The sequence below is a fragment of the Phoxinus phoxinus genome (assembly GCF_949152265.1).
Source record: "Phoxinus phoxinus genome assembly, chromosome: 12".
In the NCBI taxonomy this organism is placed as follows: Eukaryota; Metazoa; Chordata; class Actinopteri; order Cypriniformes; family Leuciscidae; genus Phoxinus; species Phoxinus phoxinus.
In genome coordinates this window covers 20,027,184-20,049,153 of record NC_136887.1, presented here as the reverse complement: position 1 = coordinate 20,049,153, position 21,970 = coordinate 20,027,184, and the positions used below count along the sequence as shown (strand labels likewise).

Genomic DNA, 21,970 nt, shown 5'->3' with positions numbered 1-21,970 from the left:
AGGCTATCTATGTAGGCCTATGTGTTAATTTTAAAGTGATTACTTTATGCACCAACTGTAGCTACAGCTGTAAACATAAAGTAAATGAGTTTTATTTATGTCCATTTATTTGTCCAATTTTATATTTGAATTAAATTCATAATTTATAATCTGCTATAATTTGCTTTTTAGATTGCATAACAAATACTGTATAACAACACAAACTTTGACATAAACATTAACTTATTACATACAGATAATCAAAATAAATAAGTTAATATCTTAAGCGAGGCCTACTTGAAACAAACGTGAAGCGTTTAAAGTTATTTGCTTGATTTTGTCACAGCTTTGTTTTTGTCATTATATATAGCTATTTATATATGTACCAATTTCATATTTATACATGCGTTAACATAAAAGTTGTTAAATAATCAGTAAAAACTTTTAAAGCGCACAAATCATTTCCGCCCTTGTCTACTTCTTACAGGAAAACGACGTTTGTAGTTTTTACCACCGTGTTCGTCTCAGCGAGACAGCACAAATGAACAACATTTCCCACAGTGCCTTTCGTTCAGATTAAACATCCGCTTAAACATCCGTGTTCATGGAGGAAGCCGCACTGGACTGCGACCAGCTTTCTTACTTTATGCCGTACAGATGAATTGCAAGGTGGACAGGTAACACTGACTCCAGAACGGACTAAATTTTTTGTTTTCCGGTTGTGTGTACGGAACTAAATGCGAAGGGGTAGCGTCTAAATGTGAGCACTATTCTGCGTTCTTGAAAGGTATCCAGATTATATCTAATTAATGATTTGAATGTGTAACGTTAGTTTTTATTAAGCGTTTAATGTCTTCTTGCACATCTTGTTAGATGTAGCCGGTTGTTTTCAAAGTTAGCTTCTTGAGTGTGAAGTAAACAGTATTCAGTAAACTTGACTGGCTGCTTTGTGAAAATACCTGTTTTGTCACCAGGAACAAAATTGAAGTTATCTCAACAGACAACGTATCTCATCACATACATACATACTCTCTCTCGAGTTAATATCTATTTTTTACAGTCTATGGTTAATGTTTGTTGTTGTTGCTGAACATATGTCATAAGAGCACAAACTGCCATATGTTTTGTTCTAATCATTATATCTTTATTCATATTTTAATCATTACAGGGTTACGTTCCAGCATGATGTCTGAGGGCAGTTCTTTTATGAAAGGCTTGATCCTAGGGGGTATATTCTGCCTGGTGATGAGTTACTTTGAGACCTTTAATCCTGGAGTCCACTCAGAAAGTCATCAGCATCTTCACCATCATCTGAAACCCCTCAGCAAAGATGAACTACAAAAGTTATCAGAGAGTCAGATGTCTGAACTCACCCAGCAGGTTCGAGTGTACTGTCTCATCATGGTCACTCCCAAGCTCCTGGTCCACTGGGTGACAGTCAACGACACTTGGAGCAAACACTGCGACAAATCCGTGTTCTACACGTCCGAATCTTCCAAAGCTGTAGAGGGGTTTGACCTACAGGAGCAGGATGAGTGGGCTAGGCTGCGCAAAGCCATCAAACACGCCTATGAGAATGCCGGAGACCTACGCTGGTTCTTCGTGGCCCGGCCCACCACATTCGCAATTATAGAGAACCTCAAGTATTTGGTTTTGGATAAAGATTCAAGCCAGCCGTTTTACATTGGCCACACGGAAAAGTCAGGAGAGCTGGATTATGTGGAGTACGACAGCGGGATTGTGCTGAGCTACGAGGCAGTTAGGAGGCTGATAGAGATGTTCAAAGATGAGGACAAATGCCCAGAGCGAGGACGTGCCTTGTGGAAGATGCCCGAAGAAAAGCAGCTCGCCACCTGTCTGAAGTACAGTGGGGTGTTTGCTGAAAATGGAGAGGATGCGCAAGGCAAAGGGCTTTTTAACAAGAAGAGCACCAGCTCTTTGATTTCCGACAGCATGGGCCAAAACCCAGCCGACGTCGTGGAGGCCTGTTGTTCTGACATGGCCATCACATTTGGAGGTATGTCTCCGAGCCAAATGCAGGTCTTGATGTTTGGCGTCTATAGACTCCGGCCGTATGGACACGACTTTCATGATTCCTTGACATTTCTGCCTCCTAAAGACTCCGATAATGACTGATGGACTTCATGGTTTCTGTATTGGAACTGTTACTGACACAGAGCTGAAATGTTGATGATACTGGGTGCAGGGCTGAATTATCTGTGATGTGTTATGTGTACTTTCTGATTGTGCGCGCTGAAGGTTTGTGCTGGTGTGTAAGATGAGGGGTTTTCACCCTGCTTTCTGCTAAAAATGTGCTCTGGTAAAAGCAGAAGGATAATGGTTTGCATATGAGCATGATTTAATCATGAGGGCCAATATAGGATCATTTTGTGGACTTGATAATATTTTGAATAAAAATTTGCTAGATTTTTGAATGCCACATATATGGATCAGATATGCACTGTGATGTTTTATGGTATACACTTCTACAACTCACCTGTAAACAATTCAACAGAAAATCGGTTAATTGTATACAAGAAAGTGCAAAGTGTATACTTTATATGATCCATTTGATGATAACTGTTTATCCAGCTGTGTTTTAATTATTCTTTACATTTTTCTTTTCATGGGGGACTGGTAGGAATAAAAATGAAGAATATTTTGATGATTTTTAAAATGGAAGTATTTTGGATGTAAAATATCAGAGGAAAAAGCAGTTTCTATAGCATATGGAAAAAGAAAACGTTGTCCTTAATATATATGAAGTCAAGTAAAAAATGTGGTTTAAAAGTGTAATCCAAATACGCTTGAATTTGTGCTATTACTTGTATAGAAACTTGTCAATTTACATATCAAAATATTGTTTCTATAATTCATTACACAATGGTTTGTGACCTTTTTGAACTAATAAATGAATACACCCATAAAACATTAAATCCTCTTTATTACATGGATATTTAATCTTACAATATATTACAACACTATTGGTTGCAAGGTTGGGATTATCTTTAATAAATAATAATTAAAATTATGTTTCGTAGTAATTTATTACACCGTGAAAGAGTTGTCCCATTACAGAAATCGCTTGTTGGTTGGGTTTGACTCTAGTTGATCCCACTTTAAACCCCGTCAAATGTGTGACAGGTGTTTAATGAAAATTAGATTTGGGCTGATCAGCAGGCAATGATATTACCGGTACTAGTGTTTCTCTTTTGTTTTTTTCTTCTTTCACTCGTTCACGTCTCTTTTCTGCTTCATCCTCCTATTCCCTCTTGAACTCCCTTCTTACAACTATATTTTTACAAACATCTGTCACCGAATCACTGTTCTTAATGCTTTTGAACTCATTTTGTCCTAGAATAGAGTTTCCTGTTTCACCATTTTCACATCCTGATCTGATTTTCAAACACGGGTCATTTGTTTGATCTTTAGCACATGAGAATCATATCGTTAGAAGTCATGTATTCATATTCATGCAGGTTTGGTGTTCAACCCATAAATTGTTTTTAAACTGACATAATGGCACTTTAATATTGCTTTGATTCATTATTCAGAAATAACAGACATCTTGCACTTTGTGACTTGCCGATTTGAAGTAATACTGCTTTGTGTTGTATTCAATGTGTTGTTGTTGCTAGTTCCCAAAAAGACACCTAAAATGAGTGTCTGCAAAGATATTTAAAATCCAGGCCTTTTCAGAGACAGGAATATTATAAACTTGTATATTATGTACTGTATACACAGTCTCTTCCAAATTTCAGGAGAGGAAGTTTAAAGGAAGATATAAATGTATTGTATAGGAAAATTTTTGCTACTTCAAAGGTGAGCAAGAATTGTTGCCACCTAAAAAAGGCTGTTATTGAAAGAAAAAAAAGGCTGTTGTTGAAGGATGGAACAGTTAAAAACGAGATTGGACTTTAGCAAACAGCTCTTGTGTAAGAGCAGCATGACCTAAAATAGTGCTCATGAAAACCTTTAAATACATATTATAAATGGACCTCGGGTGTATATGTATAAAATTTATATATTTAAAATAATTTAAAATAATTTTTTTATCAGCTGATATTTCATAAATTATCATCATACCTCTGTGATAACTTTGATGACGTCACTGTCTGTCTTTTACCGTGTTCCCACAGATGTTAGAGCCAAGTTTCCTCATGAGTCTCTCAACTTGCAATTGTAACAGTTTTGCGTTATGTCCAGTATATTACTTTGAAATGCAACAAATTTTAAGTAGGTTCGTCTTTCACAAGGTCATTGCATTCCACCTCAGCTGTACTGTAACTCTCGATTGCTGATTCTATATCTGTGATTAGATCGATGCTGGTATCTTTTTGAAGTTTTAAAGCTCCTGAGTAAAGTTTGCCCAAAGGAAAAAGTCACACTCTCACTATGACCGCTATGACTCATTGTTGTCTTTTCCCATTTGATTGAGAAGATTAGGGAGAATCTTTAAACTGCATCTTCAAAACGAGGTCGGGTTAGATGTTTACTCGAAGTCACCATAAAATGTAAAAAGTGGATTTTTGGATAGCGGTTTTCTGATTATCATACATTTTCAGATAACTTTTTGCATCTGATATGCCATTCAGTTTAATAAAGGTAGCTTTTACTTTCCCTGCTATTTTATTTTTTTACCCTCATTCGATGAAACTTCTCAGTCAAAAGTGCATTATCACATAATCATTTCTATATTCTTTTGTGCTTGTGAAATTATATATTTTCTCTAGAGAGCAATGCCATTTCTCTGCCTTTCTTCCTGAGGAGCTATGTTTTGGCTAACTGATAATACGAAGCTCAAGCACTCTTCGGCCTTGGCAATGTTATTTGGTGGTGTTCTGTGTGTGTGTGTTTGACTTTCTACGTAGGTATTTGGGACACAACGCTCAGCCTCATCGGCGCTCTCTTCTAACCTGCGAGGTCAAAACTGACCTACATCTAAGGATTGGCGACAGCTATCCTGACTAATGGCGATAGGCACCTTTTATCTGCTCACATGTGTGAAATTGTTTATGGTCTTATATTCTCTTAGCCAATCAGATGTATGATGATGCAATGCTTGCCCTTGCAAAATGGTATAATTGGTGTATTATTTTGTGTAAGGTAGAGTTGGCTTGCGACCTCCTCGTGAGACTTTGACGCTCGCTCTACCAATGAAACTGCAAACTATTCTTCAGTAAATTTTTATCTTTTTGATTGAACCTCACGACTCCTGGTCTTCTTTCATCATATCTGGTCTCGGGTCTTATAACTGTTACCCCCCTAACATTATATTTACATAAATATGATGTGGATGTAGAGCAGCAGAGACATTAGTATATTTAAAAAGAAACATCAGGCCCTCATGGGATTTTGAGTTTCATAGAGTGGCATTGATTTATGTTTTCTGCTTTTAGTACAAAAAGACAATGGGTTTAAAACTATAAAACCAGACATAGGTATTGAATCATATTGTAAATTATACATAGTATATAGTGTCATGTTGTTTTAGATGATGCGAAACAAATACCAACATTTTTCTGTCTTGGGCAAGTGAGAAGTATACAAATATTCTTTAAATAGGCTTTAAGCAGCCATAACACAATTCAGCTTCCACTGTAGCAACAGACCATTTCAGTTAGGAATGACTTGAATACGGATTTTATTTGTGCATTAAAATGGGGTCGTTTTCAAAGCTTTCGGCATGGTAGACAGTGGAGTCCATTCATGTAAACAGTAGCAGCCTGGTGACAATGGGTCCAAACGCTTCCACCGCATCCTCGTGTCTGTCATTACTTATACGTCTTCATGTGCCACAGTCCATCATTCAGATAGTGAACGTTCTCGATTCCAATTCCCTTGTTTACTTTCTCTCTGTTCAGTGAAGTGAGACAAGAAAATATTCTTAAATTAAATGCAAATGAATCATTTAGTTTTCCATAACCAATAAACTGTACTCATATGTTTAAACTGATGGTGACTGTTTTATATTAATTTCATGTATTGTTTTCTTTTATACATGCTGTATTCACAGCAATCTAGAGCAGTGGTTCTCAGCTGGTTTGGCCATAGGACCCACATTTTCCCATGGTCATTAAAGGCACAGTATGAAAGATTTGCCACTAGAGGTCACTTTCAAAACAATAACAAAGGCGTAGATTGATGATGCCGTGAATGAGCGTGGAATCATGGGAGGTGTTGTTTTCACCTCCACAGCCGACGGAAAGCAATCCGACGGGACTCAGGCAGAAATCAATTTATCAAAGTTTCCATTTAAGTCATCATTTAATTTAATTCTGATAAAACAACCGCGAGTGCAGAATTGTTACTCGTGACTTTATTTGGCGAATTAAAATTTTGGGGTAACGCAGCGCTGTTTTACTTGGTCAAAACAATCATACTAAAATACATTAGAGTGCGTTGAAAGTTATGTTATAACGTTACTCTGCGTTTGCTCGGCGGCTGCTATGAGGCACTTGTTGCACACTGCAAAAAACTAGATTGATATTAGAATATAATACTAATAAGAGCTGGATGACTTGTGTTGCTAAATGACATGCAATTCATTTTAAAATATATTGTATGGTTTAGAAAATGCTGTATTACTGTACCTACAAATAAAGCTTTTTCTGATTACGCCAGGTTAGCCACTTGACAAAATAGTGTTGTTTCTGACAATGTTGTACAAACATGTTACTCGCGGTAATCAAGAAAACAAGCAATAAGACTACCCGTGTTGAGCTATATCACAATGATTCGTTTTCTGTCAATAAAAGCATCTATACAGCTGGTCACCTGTCTAATAAAACGCATAATATATGAAAGCGTCTTTGGTGTTTCCATGGAAGTAAAACTGGAAATTAGGGATATTAACGATTAATCGATGATCAATTAATTGTCGATAATACATTTAATCTATACAATTTATCAATCATCGATTAAGCAGGTTCATGCGCGTGCTGCTCAACCGCGAAACAAAGCGAGCGCGTTTTGTTTGGGACCATTTTACACCATTATGAATATAAGTTTGTGTGTTAATTCACAGCCTTTTGTTTTGTGCAAATCTAAGTTGTAATATTGTGTTTATTTTGTGTATATCTGATTTATCTTATATTGGATGCATTTGTACCCCTTGAATTAACGCTGTAGTAAACGCTGTAAACGCTCAAACAGCACTGCACGACTAATAATGACTATTGGGAGGACTGTCATATTACATAACATTATAAAGAGAACAATATTGTAATAAAACATTGTGCATTATTTGAGTTTAGTTGCCGTGTCGCGTTGCTCCAGGAAGAGCGCGTCCACAACATGAGTCATTCTGAATGAATGGCACGTAACTTAGTTCAAGTTCACTTGTGCAATCGCGTCATTTTGTGCAAAAATAATTTGTAATATGTTTATTTTGAATATATCTGATTAATCTCATATAGCTAAATAACACGCTAGCAAACTAAGTGCTCCAGTTTAACGGTAGCCTATTCATTCAGCGCACGAAAAACAACTGAAACTAGACTTAAGGGACTAGACTTAATTCTAGCCCCCAGTTTTACAGACAAGGCTTAAGTCTGTTGTTGTTTCTTTGACTACACACAACGACCCACTCAAAACGGTCTTGCGATGAACTAAACATTTCAAAATGTAAGAATGTCTGTGCAGATATTTTGTTTTTGTAGACGTGTGTGTAGTATTGCATTTGAAAATCAAATGGGGATTCAGAATACAAATGCATAAAACACTCACATGTCATCTGCAGACATCTTCATGACTCCCACACAGATTGCATGCTGCTTCCCTTCTGCCATTATGGCCTGAAAACAGATACTTAAGGACAACAACAAGAGCTATGCAACACACACCAATCAAATCTATTACATGAATAGTTCACTCAAAAACGAATATTCATGGTAGTGTTGCTATTGTTTTCAGTAACTAAAAAGTAATTGAAATAAAATTCTAAATAAATAATAGTTGAAAAACAAAATGTTGCCTTGGAGACGACCTGAAATAAATGTGTTTAAGTACTAGGATTATTAAAGCTAATACTGAAATAAACATAAAATAGAAAAAATCTAAATAGAAATGAAAAAAAATAATCAAAGACAACATAACAAAATTATGAAAACTTATACTAAAATGAAAATGAAAATAGGTATTCAGTTTACATAAAACATTTCAAAAGGACAATTATACCATAAAAGTAGTTCATAGAACTTTTTCTGAATTCGTATGATTCCTTTATGTGATGAACAACAGACCATCACATAAAGTAATATGGTGCTTTTGACTTTGTGGCATTGACAAAAGAGTTGTGTGAAGAGACAGATTATTATTTTTAAGTGAACTATTTCTTTACAATAAATCAATAGGATTTATTCTTCAAGTGCAGAAAAATATTTCAGAAACAAAAAATGAATACAACAGTTGGAAGGATACAACTACTTTGTCTGTGTCAGCAGGGTAGAGTTTGGCTCCTGGTGATGTAAGGCCTGGGCACATGATATTGGCTCCACTCAGAACAAATTTGATGGCTCCTTTATCTACTTGTTGGTGTGGCAGGATGAAGGGATCTGGAGAACAGAGACACAAATATCAGGCATTAGTCTAACCAAGTTGAATTGCAAGTGTAAGTTGTGTAATATAAGAAGTTTCCCGTCATCTTCTGTCACCCGAGAATATCTTTTCTGCAGAGAAACCATTACACTGCTAAAATATAAGCGGTCTTACATTTGTGTAGAAGTCTGAGGGTGGGATAGAAGGGCCCTTCTCTCTGTCTGAAGAAGAGCAGCTCTCCATTTACAGTAAGAATTTCAATATGCTCATGACTGGAAACAGACAAAATATCACAATTAGTTAATGCTTTAGTGCTGCATTACAGTTGTTCATATTGTGAAACCCTTACCATCTCACAATTTTGACTGGGTCCTTTTTGGGCATTATCTGGTTGAGCCAATCATCGATGTTGGGAAACTGATCTAACAGCTGATTCTTTATACCCTTAATTACAGACGTCTTCAGCTGAATACAGTTTGAAACATTTTCCTTTTCATCAAATCTATGAAGACAAAAAATAATTATCAGCAATTATAACATCTAATAATGCAGATGACACAGATGCAGGTCTCTCAAAAAGTACTGTTTGTTAAAATAAAGAAATTAATCTAGTACATAGGTCTGATATAACATAATTACTCAAATCATGTTTTATGATTGACTTTATCAAGTTTGGTTCCTTGAATTTTAAACACCTCACATCCATCACTTAATGTAAACATACGTTTTTTTGCAGTTTGCTCACTATCTTTTCAAGTTATAAATATTAGAAGTAACGTTATCTTATCAAAGCTTAGTGTGAAAACACAGGAATACAGATGGATCATTATCATTACTAGTGAACCATAAAAGTGAGCTGTGACAGCAAGTTAGCAGTGTAGCTAAACATGTTATTGTCTCGGCTACAGAATTAAGGGTGCATATTAAGTTATAATACTATATTAAGCTGGTAAGCGTATACATGCGATGTATATATATTACTTCTACGAAGCTACTGAGCAAACGAAACACTCAATTACTGTAACAATGCTAATTTGCGTTAGCTAACATTACTATCTATAAGGTTGACAACGGCTCAAGCTTACTTTTTAAACATCCTTGCGAGTCGTAATCGGTCACTCTTGTCCTCTTATCTAAGTGATCTTATAGAACGAAGAAATATAAACTAAATATTCAGTGTACGATGGTTTAATGAACTAACTCCACGCTTCACGTTAAACGCAGGTGATTCCCGTTTCATTTACGACAATGGTAAACATTTTACGGCAAGGGATGGAAGTACAGCATGACAAAATATAATAACAGTATTTTGCTATGTAATTTGAAATTTATGTTAGACTTTAATGATATCGATAATGATCAATTCAGTAAGTAAAAAAAACAAAAACGTAACTGATCACCGCACATTAAGACAACTGTTTTTTATTATGCGTTGTTTTCTGAAATTGTATGTGTATGCAAAATGCTTTATAGTTAAATATGCAATTTCCAAAACAGAAATCTGAACATTGGAAGAAAGAAGGTTCAAAATTTATATTTCATTTGGTTGACATATTTAAAGGTTTTTAGAGACGGTGTTCTTGGATATCTCTTTTTATCACTCCATAATTAAATGAGAAAATTCAACAAACAGAAAAAAATGGATACATGTTCACAATGTTTTTAGGAATAAAATGTTATATAAATTAGATAAATGATATGCTATATGAACTCCACAGGCGCAAATAGATAAAGTAAGGACTAATAAAATTAGCACATTTCAATGTGTATTTTGGATGTTTTCTTCCCAGTAGTCTCAAAAGATGGTATGGAAGCAAAGTAGCCCAAAATCGCAAAATTGACCAGTGCATGAAAGAACAATGGTCTTACCTTAAGCCAAATTCAATAATAATTTAGAAAAAAAAAAAAAAAAATCCAACAATGTCAAGTTTTGTATAGTTATTACTAGTTAAAATACCCAACATTGTTCAATGTATTTTTTTTATGAAAATAATGAAAGACCACCAATTTATGATGCCTGATGCTTCTTTGGTTCATTTACCCCCGTTATTTAGAATCAAGTATCCATTTCTCATCATCCAGTATTTTTAGGAAAGATCACAATCACTGATTAGAGGGACAAGATCATGGAAACACATACAGTTGTTTATTCTGAGGCAATAAAAACAAGCATACTTTTTCCAGACACTGGACGACTGTCCACTTTAGTATGATTTCTCAAAACACCACTGCCAAAATTTCCACAGACAGATCCAGTGATGCCACACAGAGAAGCTTCTCAGTAAACAGGCCTAATTCAGAACTTAAGGGATATATAAACTTGGAAACACTAGGATGATAAAATGGTGCTGCTGTGCTTGTTCGGAGTTTCCAGAGAAAGAATGTAGTTGCAATGTGTCAAACATCAAAATCGTGTGTAAAATGTATATACAAAATAAACAAGAGGAGGAAATGTGAGAAGGTGTAAGCAGGGAGGGACAAAAAGAAGGAAGATGTACAAGTTAGTGTTTAGCAGCGTTAACATTCCTACAAACAAAACAAGTGCTTGGTTTTATCTAATCTTGGCACATACTGTGAAATTTCCAATCAGCCTCAATTGTTCTATTTATCAATAAATCACATTCACAGAACATAAATCGCTTGTGACCAATCAGCTGAACCTTCTTTTCATTGTACAAATGTATCAAACATTGGCAAAGAGAAAACCAGTTTTCAATGTTCATACACTGGTATCCAATACAACATTGACTGAACAAACGGGTCAAATTCAATCAGTCTGGCTCTGGTTTTCTTTGCACATGTAATGTTATGATATTTTCATGGGTTAACAATGAAGAAAAACACACAGACAAACAACAGCCATGGAACTGAGTCTGAAAATAAATAACTTTTCTTTTTAAGCTCAGGATAGTCCAATTCTTAGAAGCATTGTAACAAAATAATGTTGTATTGTTTTTTTTTTTTATTGGACATTCCCATTCTGAGGGAAATAAAACACCCTACCCTGTCAAATCCATGAAGAGAAAACTGATTCAGTTGATGGTCACTGTGGTGAAGATGGTAAAGTGAACAAAAACGAATAAGGGGTTCCATGTGCTAAGGGAAGAAAACAACGTCACTGAGAACATCCTCCTGTCATTTCTACCATCCCTCATCTTCCCCTCTTATTCTCTCTCTATCTAAGCCACGTAGTTGTATTGATTGGGATTCTCCTTATCCCTTTCCATGTAGTCTCTGTCAATAAGTGACTCTATCCTCTTCTTCAGATCAGCAGGCTGCAAAAAGATGAAGCAAAATTTAGTGGCAGTGGCATATGTTCTATGCTGTGAGTACAGTGAGTCTTGGGCTAATTTCCAGTTTTAGTGACATGAAAAAACATTTATATTTTCATAATACATAAAACCTAGAGGCTAGAGAGAAAATAAAGATTTACCTGTCAAAAATGTAAGTGTTGTCTAAATTAATAGGACAAATCATAACTGTTAATAATCTCTCTTTACCGTGATTGATTATTTTTGCTAAATAGAATTCACGTTAAACTGCATATAATATTCGTTATGTAGGCTACAGATCCAACATCAAGCTGAAAACGGTGTTCCTGTAGTACTTCATTGCATTTTTATACACTACCATTTAAAACGTTGGGTAGGTATTAGGTAAGATTGTTTGTTTTTGAGAGAAAAAGCCTCTTATGCTCACCAAGGCTCACCAATCAAAAGTACAGTAAAAACAGGAATATTGTGAAATGTTATTGCAATTTAAAAGAACTTCTTATAATACCTATTTTACTATATTTTGTGATGGCAAAGATTAATTTTCAGCATAATTACTTCAGTCTTTAGTGTCACATGATCTTTAAAAAAATCATTCTATTATGCTGATTTGCTGCTCAAGAAGTATTATTTATTATTATCGATGAAAACTCTTTTTTTTCAGAATTCTTTTGATAAATATGAAGTTTGAAAGAACAGCATTTATGAAATAGTCCTTACTGTCACTTTTGGTTAAATTAATGCATTCTTGCTGAATAATACTAATTTATTGGGGGGGGGGGGGAAGCGTATAATCATTAATACATACTTGCCTCTCTTAACAGCAAGAAAAAAAACTGACACACAAATAATGTGCAAAATGGTCTTATTATAATGCAAAAAGCTGTCTACATAGTACAACAAATCTTATTTACATTGTGTATACGACTTGTTGCAGTATTCTTGTTTTGCCTGGCTGCTCACTTGCAGTTTATATATTAGCTGCACGGCATCCATTACCATGTGCCATCACAAACAGTGAAACTTCGATTAACTGTGCAAGCAAAACTGTGAGCTTACCTTTACTGGGAATTTAAGTTGGTTGTACACCTCAGACACCAGAAGATTATGGCTGAGAGTTTTCCTCATCTTCATGATTCGAACAATGGCAGCATCGATTTGATACTGACGGTCCTGGAATACTCTCTCTGTAGTGCTGGCTTGCTCCTCCACCTATGAGGTACAGCAAACAAGGATGAGACCAACTGCCCAATACCTTTCACACAACAGCAATCAAATGACAGGTGTGCTGGACAGTACCGTTTCTTTCATCTGGATCTGGTTGATTTTAATTCTGAAGAGTTTGTGTTTGAAATCATCATTACATGAGAACTTGTCTCCATCTTCCACGTCTTTACTCTTTGGGATTTTGGTAAGGACACGTGCCTTCCCACAGGCCAGTGACTGCAGAGTCCGCCTCAGCTCACCGTCCTCTGCAAATATGTATTTTTATTTATCTGAGGTTCTTTAGTCAAATTTTTGTTAACACTTTAAAAGCTTGTAAAAGGCTGTGATATTTAACTATGAACATAAAGATTAACATTAAATGGAATGGTGTCTTAACAACAGGAACACACATTTTACAAGACAAAACACAAGACAAAGCTTGCTTGTCACAATTATCCATACCAATGCCTGTCGCCAGTTTAATGTCCTCCAGAGAGAACTCCTCCCCTTCATTAAACATAAGCAAAACTAGCGTCTGAAACAGAGACACCTGCAGCTCTTTTTTGCCCTGTGAAAACCAAGAAAAAAAATAATTGTAGCCTGTCATTTTGTGAGAAGCCTTTTGAAGAAGTCATTTTCAATTAGTTAAATTTGTTTTATATATGTATAATGATCAGCTACTGATAGCCTGCTATTCACGGTCAGTTTCTATTTTCAAAATAAAAATGTGCGTTACCTCTTTAAATTCTGCCTTTAAAACACAATGTCCTAATGTCGACTGCCACTGTAGTTTCCGTCCACTGTGTTTGCCAAGGTAAAACGTTTTGAAAATCTCCTGCAATTTTACCATCTGAAGAGTAAAGGGTATTAAACAAATATCATTTATTAATTATTATGTAATTGATTAGAACTAAGGTTCATTATTATTATCGTGTTTAAGCAACAAAGAATATCTGATCCAAGCTATTTCTCAACATTCATCAGAACAGACCTCTGGAGGCAGATGCACTTCCATGGGGACATATGTTGGCCAATAACCCATGGTGAGGATGTTAACCGTCAACTCGATGTTCCCAGGAATATTTTGGCATTGCATGTGCTGAGGAGCAGATTCAAAAAGAGTGTTTTAAAAGTTGTAACTAGACAAAAAAGAAAACCGAAATAAAAGAAAATAAAAAAAGATAACATTACTTGTTTGAACTGCACCATAATATCTTTTGACAGCTCCATGTCCTTGAACATTCCTTCCAGTTTACTAGTAAATGCAGCTCCACATTCTACAACAAAACAATTCAGTTTGTTGAAACATAGGACATGATGGTATGGTTTAAGATTCAAACATGAAAGGAAAAATTTAATTTACCATGCTTCAGTTTTGACAGCATTGACTTCTCTGCATCCACAGAGGCACTCTTTCCCACCAGTAGCCTCTTCGCTAAGTCTTTCTTATAGAAGGCCTCAAAAACATCTTTCCCTAAAAGAGAGAAATGAGAAAGTCAATGAAGCTTCGACAGTTGTTTAATAATTGAAACCTCTCTAGGCCTTTGGAATAGAGCATTAAGTTTAAATGTATTACCGTAAATGAACCTGAATATGATCATTATCTTGTCCAACATTTTCTCCAGTTCCTCATCAGTTGCTTCTTTGTTCCCAGCACGGAGCTTTGAATCCACATATTTTGCTACAGAACATAAAATCACAACATTAGTGAATATTAATATTTCCAAATACATCCAATCAGCTGCAAGCTCTCAATAAAACAAATTTAAAAAACTCAATATCTCTGTTTCTATCTACCTATTATTATGTGCAGTTTTTGGATATTGCATAAAACAAATGCTGCATGGAAACACCAATATGCGCATAAACTTATGTGCTCAGATGAGGCTAGGGATTTCTCTCTCATAATCGATCGTTGTTTAAATTAACGATCAATTAATCCTTAACCAAGCAACATTTGCATGAAAAAGCGCCGCAGATGCACCAGTAAACAGCATACACATGGTGCAACATGTTTTTGATTGTAACTTTTGCGAAACATTAGTAAACCATAGTAGATCGCATATCTTTATTTAAAGCAGGTGGTCTTGAACGAGTCCAAACACAACATAAGACAATGCCTAGATCACTGAGTGACATGACAAGCGGCTTCGCTACATCTATAGGACTTCTAATTCACTAGGATCTTATTACTTGTGTAAAGGCCACAATAAAAGTACATAGAATAAACAAGTAGTTCTTATGTTCAGTAAAATCACTTATATCAGTTTTTTTGGACCCTTGGTTAATTAAGTTTTGAAATAAACGGCTTGCCTATCTAGTCTATTGCATGGCTAGAATACATTAGGCGTGTTCGACTTGAAGCGGCACTGACTGCACAGACCGATCGGTGTAGGACATCAAAGTACCACAAGAGCGATTAGAGAGCAGATTGCGTAATCATTTTTATTGATTAAATGACTTTGCCTCAGAGGATGTGATTGGATAACTGAACTAAGCAGTGGACCAATCGCATTGCACAGCATCTCAAAGGTTGGTTTCATCATTCTGGAATGCCTGATTCAAAGTCTGTCATCAGAATGATTTGGTTTAATTCCCTCCCAGAAGTGTCTCACATGATTGCATTCCCTAACACCAGGCATCCAGACGAATTTTGTCTGCGCACTCTGAGACACAAGTCATTTATGATGTTGTGCCACAGTTGCTTCTCTAATTGCAGCAACTTCCATTTGAATAACAGATATTTTGCGCCAATTTCCCAGGAAGTGGCGATTTTGTTCTCTTGAACACATGGGATGAAAATGCTGCTTTATAATGTTACATGTAATAATCAAATTTTGCCCAAAAGTAACACTCAACTTTTGGATGGAAACAAAACTAATGATAGGTGGGAAAACAACATTTGTGAACTGACCTATGAGCTCTGCAGGTTTGTTCGGCCGTTTGTTGATAAAGGTCTCGAAGGCCTCCTTCATGCCATTTACAAACTTCTCGTTCTTCATGAAACAAACATCGATGATGTGATCGACTTTATCCTTGAAATCCAGAAGCTCCTGAACCATCGTCTTGTCTTTCTCTGGGTTGATTACAATTGTGCTTCCAAAGACCTGAGACATAAAAAACAAGACTTGTGAACCTGAATGTTCAAATAATATACAGATGTGTTTATCATGGTTTTGTTAGTCATCTCGATGTATCCCTGCACACCTTTATGTACTCCACCCAATGTTGCAGCAGAACCTGAACGCCTCCTCTCACACGACTGAAGAGCTGATACAGCAGAGACAGATCCTGAATACGGTTCTCATCCAGCAGGTTATTTAAACCTAGTTTGCCGAGAAAATATGTAAATCACTAAATTCTGAGGAACAGTTAACCATTTAAACAAGAAATACAATGTCACTAATTTTCATTCTATGAGGGTGATACCTTTCTGAAGTATTGCAGTGAGGTGTTCTCCAAGCAGTTGCTTTTCAACTGTGGCAATTAGGGGTTTTCTACAAATGAAGATAAACATTCACATCGAATTTTCCCAATTTAAGGACTTTCATTAGTCATATTCTCTGCATACTTACTGTGTGCTCTGGTCTAAGTATGTAATGACTCTGTCTGCCTCCTCTTCCAGACGTTTGTTGACATGATGGAGATACTCTGGCACCTGAACAAAAATGAGGGGATAAATCGAATTAAAAGTATAGTTCACAAAAATATAAATAATAAATGTTTATCTATTTGGTGAAACATCTTCAATTAGACTTTTGTTTTCATACAAATTACAGTTCCCAGAGAGCAAAGCAGACAGAAGAGCACCATTAAAGTGATCTTTGTGACTGGTAATTTCAAAAACATTTGGCTACAGAAGAGAAGATCAAATCACCTGGAATACTTTACTTTTGTTGTCTTTTTTGGAACTTGATGACTGTATGAAAAATATTTTTTAATTTCTGTTTGTGTTCCACAGAAAGAAATAACAGCATATTCAAGTAGGGGTGTAAATGATTTTTAAACTATTTTCCAAGGGCGAGTGCATCATAAAAAAAAAAAAAATTACAAATCCAGATTGTAGCAAAGTATCAGTTCAAACTAACTTCTACTTAATGAGACATGCCAAAAAATTACTTCTCACAGAATCGTAATAAAATTATCAACAACAACAACAACAAAAAACACTATGATGTGAAACTCACCTCTCTTTCCTGCATAAGCCTCTGGCCCTCTGCAGCATACAATCGATTTGTCTCCTCCAGAAAGCGTTGCTCAAATGAATCCTGATAAATCTGTCATAAAAGGAGCAAAGGTGTGTGATTACAACAATAATAACACTAACAGGTTTGGCCACACAATTTAAGGGCTGACTGATATCAGGGATCAAGACAAAATCTCACAAGAGCTGTACAAGATTTGCCATTGTTTTGTTTCACTAATAGAAAATCAAAATAACACTGGCCTGTAGTATTAAAGTAAACAGCGATTTTTAAGTAAATTAGTATAATAAATAACTTTCATTAATTATTTAAAATATGCTGCATGATCAATGCAGTTAAAAAAAACATCTTCAGCGTGTGACAATGTTGTTTAATACTAAAAATATGTTTGACTCATGTCTTGGTTTAAGAAAATAAAAGTTCTTACAGTAAAGACATTACCTTGTAGATAAATGGGACAGTGTACTTTGAGGGTTTAAAAGCAGAAATGTGAATTATGAACACTTACATTAATGTCCCTAAAATGTTTTTATTAATATGCATAAATAATTACACATATTCATAATGTTTTGCATCCTATACTACTGTTAAGCAAATGTTTCATTAAAACATTTATTAAAAATTCTAAGGAAAAGTTAACATTTAATATAAATCTAAATATTTCATATTTCTAGCAAATATAAAAAAAAATGCATTGCCAAACTAACCAGATTGTACAAAATACTTTTGTATTATTGCCTGTCATGTGAGAGTTATTAGGTTTACTGACTTTATATGGTTATGGCATTGAAATTGAGCAGGCAATAAGAAATACAAGTAAACTCCTTACTTTAGTTTTTTTGCACTTAAATGATTATCTTTCCAAATTATGCCATAAAAGCATCATAACATTCATTCAAGCACAAATGAGAAAGCAGGTGACCTAACCTGCAGATCTGAGAGCATGCTCAGAAGACTCCTCAGGAGACTGCGGTCTATGGCCTCTCCACTCCGCTCTCTTTCAATAAGAAGCAGAATCCCATCGATTGTCTTACTTTGCACCTTCAGGTCGCTGATGATATAGAAACGAAACAACTCCAAGCCCATGTCCCTGAAGACGAAACACAAGGATATCTTTAATCACCAGAGGAAGGTAGTAACCACTGGTAGTAAATAAAGACAGCAAGGGTGACAGTGCCAGCGTTACAAATTAAATATCTTAAATTCAATGGACACTTACCAGATTGATGGCAGCATTGAATTTTGTAAAACATATGTGCGATCCAAAAACAAAAATATACTCCTAATCATGATCTACAAGAAAAGACAAACAAGGCATTTTTACAAACAGGTAAATAACTAAACATAAGAGCATTAATACAAACGACAACTTTCAACTTATTCAAAATAAATGCAGGGAGGAAATATCTAGAGTAGACTACTTTACTAACCATTTGTCTGCAATGATCTTGCCAGCATTTGTCTATTTTCTTGAGGAATAGAACACTGTCTAGGGCATCCGTAGGACAAAGGTTAAGTTAAATGGCAAAAATTATGATTAACAGACAGTCCTTATTATTTACCAGTGACTGAACTTCTCATAATATGAACTTCAATAATATTCCCATATGCCATCGTTGTTGTTATTGTTTTTTTTTAGCAAAAGTGTATGTCAAACTTTATGCTATTATTTAAAATTAAAAACTATTTGTGTAGATAATTTAAAGAAAATGTCTAATGAAACAAAAGCATTATTTATTTATTTTACACAGTTATTTTAAATTGTAATAACATTTCACAAAATTACAGTTTTTATTGTATTTTTGCTCAAATAAATGGAGTCTTGGTGAGAATAAGAGACTTCTTTCAAAAACATTATTAAAAATCTTACCGACCCCAAACATAAGAAAGGCTGTGTTTTAAATAAACAAATAATTTTTGGTGGGGCCATTATTACACTATGTGGCGTAGAAAGCATAAGTAAAAAAAAAATCTAAACTTGCTGGAGAAAAATAATCTTCATGTTGAGCCCTGGTTCATGCTCTTTACTTTCACTCTCTCAACCTAAAAATACAGCAAGAAACTGAATATAAACGTGTAGCAAGGAAAAGGATATTCTCTAAACTGGTCAATCTGTGCCTTGATATGGTCTTCACAGACCACTCGGAGCTGTTTATAGAGCTTGGCAGATATCTTATGGGAGCACAGGTTTTCAACAGCCTGGAAAGACAAAAGGGAATAAATAACATTAGATAATACCGTATATATAATATTACTAAATGACAAAACAAATATAAAACACATGGCATACCTGATAGAGCTCCTCTAGATTGTACTTTATTGAAGTGCTGTTCTGTATGGCCTCTACTGCCTCCTTCAGCTTCTGCCAGGTCTCATTTGTGTAATTCTCTGGTAATTTTGGCTTTTCTGATAAAGTAAAACAAAAGAAAAGGATGTGTACTGTTAGCTTGCATAAGAAACTAAATCTGGTTGCGTTTCAATTCAGGTTTTGATTTGGTTTACACAAGTGATATACCTCCATAAACGCATGCAAATTACATAAAGTTATATTTAAGAGTGTACAGATTAAAATATGGTCTTATTCATGACAGCAGCACTTCCTTTCATATGATAAGTTGTTTACCACTGTACTAGTTGTATATGTCTGACACAATTGTTGTTTACTTTAAGTATATTAAAACAATAATTAACTTTAATACTTTATGCAACATGATTTTTTTCAGAGTTTAAAAATGATGGCACTGAGACCAAAAATGTTGATGATTGGCAATGATGAATACTACTGAAAATATTTTTGACATCCCTCAGTTTGAAAAAAAAATTGTTATTTTAAGAGTGTAAAAGCAGAAACATGAGGTTGGTGTTTTTGTTAATACATTTACATGAATAGGCCTACTTCCTTGTAAAAAAAAACATATATTTAATATATATATATATGTGTATATGAAAAATGAACATTGCATAACAATATAACAGGAAATTATGTTTACAAACAGTTAGATGCAAAAGAAAAACGCGTTTCAAGCAGTCAGATTTTGATAAACGTCTATATAAAAAATATAAGTGCGTACTAAAAGATGGTCTCAGTCGTGAGACTAGCACAGCATTTCTCTTTTATAAGCCAATTATTGAAGTTGTTTACTATTGCATTAGGTCGTGGCTGTACTTGGCATAATTTCTGGACAACACATGTGCGTTTGGTCAAAGCTCGTTAAGTTGAGAAACTAAAACAAACACAGCCTGTTGACAAAGAGGACGAGGGGGACCAACGATTCTTCACCTACCTTTAAAGTTCTTGATAACAAGTTTCTTCGCAGCACCGGGTTTACTGTTGGAGAAGGTGGCGGAGCCCGCAGACTTGGTCAGTCCGTTCGCATGATGCCCAACACCTCCAGTCAGGAACGCATTTCTCGCCTTTGAACACGATTCGGCAGGGTTACACGACTCCTCGGCCATCTTCACATCCAGCCCGATCAAATCCAGCGGGTCCTCGAACCTCAACTTCTTCTGGATGTGCTGCTGCAGCTGCTGTGAACTGGAAGAGCAGGACGTTGTGGATGAGGAATTACAAATGGCTTTAGGAGACGAAGATATCGAATCAATATCTCCCTTTTCTGAACTGTTAATTTTCCTCTTCTTAGAAGACGTTAAGCTACTGTCGTTGTGGACATCAGAAGCTACCGGTTTGGGCTCTTGGGCTGGCGGTGGGGGATTAGGGGAAGGTAAACCTGTTGGAAACATGAAAAAAGAAATACTAAATCAAATCGCTAATCTACTAATGCTACGATCCCGGGTTTGGACGCTTTATATTCCTCGGTCTCGGTCGGGGGAAGTGCAACCTCGCGGCTCCGTGTGTGATTAAAGAGAAAAAGAGGATAAAATGAGAAGTGCAGCCCCACTTGGACCCTTCTCTGCTCTTGTTATTGCCAACAGAGGAAAGATGGTTGAATACTGCTTCCTCTCGCTCGAGCACACACTCCGGCGCGCTGCACAAAGTCCGTTGGATTACAAACTGCTTTTGGCCGAGGGCTGTTTGCGTTAAAGCATTCTGCTGAACGCTGTGTTTCTGCTCGGGAAATAGGCTCGTATTTTCGGTTTAAAGACAAGTCTGCGGAGAAATAGTAACTTTTCTAAGAGGCGACGCTGACCCGCCGGAAGTACTTTCGACCGTTGCTGTGCGCAGCTGCTGTTGAGGCGCGCGGCCTGACGTTTCCGATCCGCCACCAGGGGGCGCCAATACATAATGCGCACTCCAGTCCCAAAACTCTCAAAAACACCTGTAAAAATAGTCCTATTTCACTCAAGACTGCCTTACAATAATGTTTATGAATTTTATGTTTATGTTTAAAAAGATCAAATGCGTTTAAGTGATTTCATACAATTGATTAAAGACAAATTTCTATGTAAACTGGATTTTCTTACTGCCTTATTTCTGCTTTCCTTGATTTTTCGCTTTGAGATTTTAAAAAATGTTTTAATGTTTGTTTTACTGTTTTCATTAATATGAAAAAAAGTGTATAACAAGGCCTACTGTATAATGTTCCCACTATTGGATCACAAATGGTCAACATATGTTCAGCTAACCTTTGATTTATGGTTCAAATTCAATACAAAAAAAGGTTACAATGTCTTTAAGAAAACTGATCATATGTTCTCATGTTTGTTAGTTTGTTTATTTATTTTTGGAATGTGTGAGAGGCATCAGTGTTCAAGGTTTGCTGTTTTTACCAGAGGTTTGTTTTTGTAGTGTGATTTTTGGTGAATTGTATT

At 35.7% G+C, this 21,970-nt stretch overlaps 3 protein-coding genes across 8 annotated transcripts; 1 reads left to right on the top strand and 2 right to left on the bottom strand.

The window, feature by feature from the left end:
- The first annotated feature begins 510 nt into the window (after positions 1 to 510).
- On the top strand, positions 511 to 3,010 carry c1galt1c1 (C1GALT1-specific chaperone 1). 3 transcript variants are annotated; one of them, XM_079630705.1, is made up of 2 exons: positions 511 to 656; positions 1,148 to 2,997. In XM_079630705.1, the coding sequence occupies exon 2, from the start codon at positions 1,162 to 1,164 to the stop codon at positions 2,113 to 2,115; it is 954 nt and encodes a 317-aa protein (XP_079486831.1). In that variant the 5' UTR covers positions 511 to 656; positions 1,148 to 1,161; the 3' UTR covers positions 2,116 to 2,997. The 3 variants fall into 3 exon arrangements, with proteins under 3 accessions (XP_079486831.1, XP_079486830.1, XP_079486832.1); XM_079630704.1 differs by having other exon boundaries at positions 547 to 766; positions 1,148 to 3,009; XM_079630706.1 differs by having other exon boundaries at positions 595 to 739; positions 1,148 to 3,010.
- Positions 3,011 to 5,606: 2,596 nt separating this feature from the next.
- mcts1 (MCTS1 re-initiation and release factor) lies at positions 5,607 to 9,833 on the bottom strand. Its single transcript, XM_079630707.1, has 6 exons — positions 9,603 to 9,833; positions 8,867 to 9,019; positions 8,692 to 8,789; positions 8,401 to 8,534; positions 7,708 to 7,775; positions 5,607 to 5,835 (listed from the first exon to the last, which is right to left on the bottom strand). Exons 1-6 carry the CDS (start codon positions 9,611 to 9,613, stop codon positions 5,754 to 5,756), a joined length of 546 nt encoding a protein of 181 aa, XP_079486833.1. The 5' UTR covers positions 9,614 to 9,833; the 3' UTR covers positions 5,607 to 5,753.
- Positions 9,834 to 10,641: 808 nt separating this feature from the next.
- Positions 10,642 to 21,630, bottom strand: cul4b (cullin 4B). 4 transcript variants are annotated; one of them, XM_079629720.1, is made up of 21 exons: positions 20,485 to 21,630; positions 19,491 to 19,606; positions 19,296 to 19,399; positions 18,631 to 18,700; positions 18,420 to 18,493; positions 18,128 to 18,290; positions 17,183 to 17,272; positions 16,873 to 16,914; positions 16,571 to 16,653; positions 16,425 to 16,492; positions 16,203 to 16,321; positions 15,910 to 16,102; positions 14,572 to 14,676; positions 14,359 to 14,469; positions 14,187 to 14,272; positions 13,987 to 14,094; positions 13,732 to 13,845; positions 13,458 to 13,563; positions 13,089 to 13,261; positions 12,849 to 13,001; positions 10,642 to 11,792 (listed from the first exon to the last, which is right to left on the bottom strand). In XM_079629720.1, exons 1-21 carry the CDS (start codon positions 20,939 to 20,941, stop codon positions 11,697 to 11,699), a joined length of 2,631 nt encoding a protein of 876 aa, XP_079485846.1. In that variant the 5' UTR covers positions 20,942 to 21,630; the 3' UTR covers positions 10,642 to 11,696. The 4 variants fall into 4 exon arrangements, with proteins under 4 accessions (XP_079485846.1, XP_079485847.1, XP_079485848.1 ...); XM_079629721.1 differs by having other exon boundaries at positions 14,202 to 14,272; XM_079629722.1 differs by lacking the exon at positions 16,873 to 16,914.
- Positions 21,631 to 21,970: the final 340 nt, after the last annotated feature.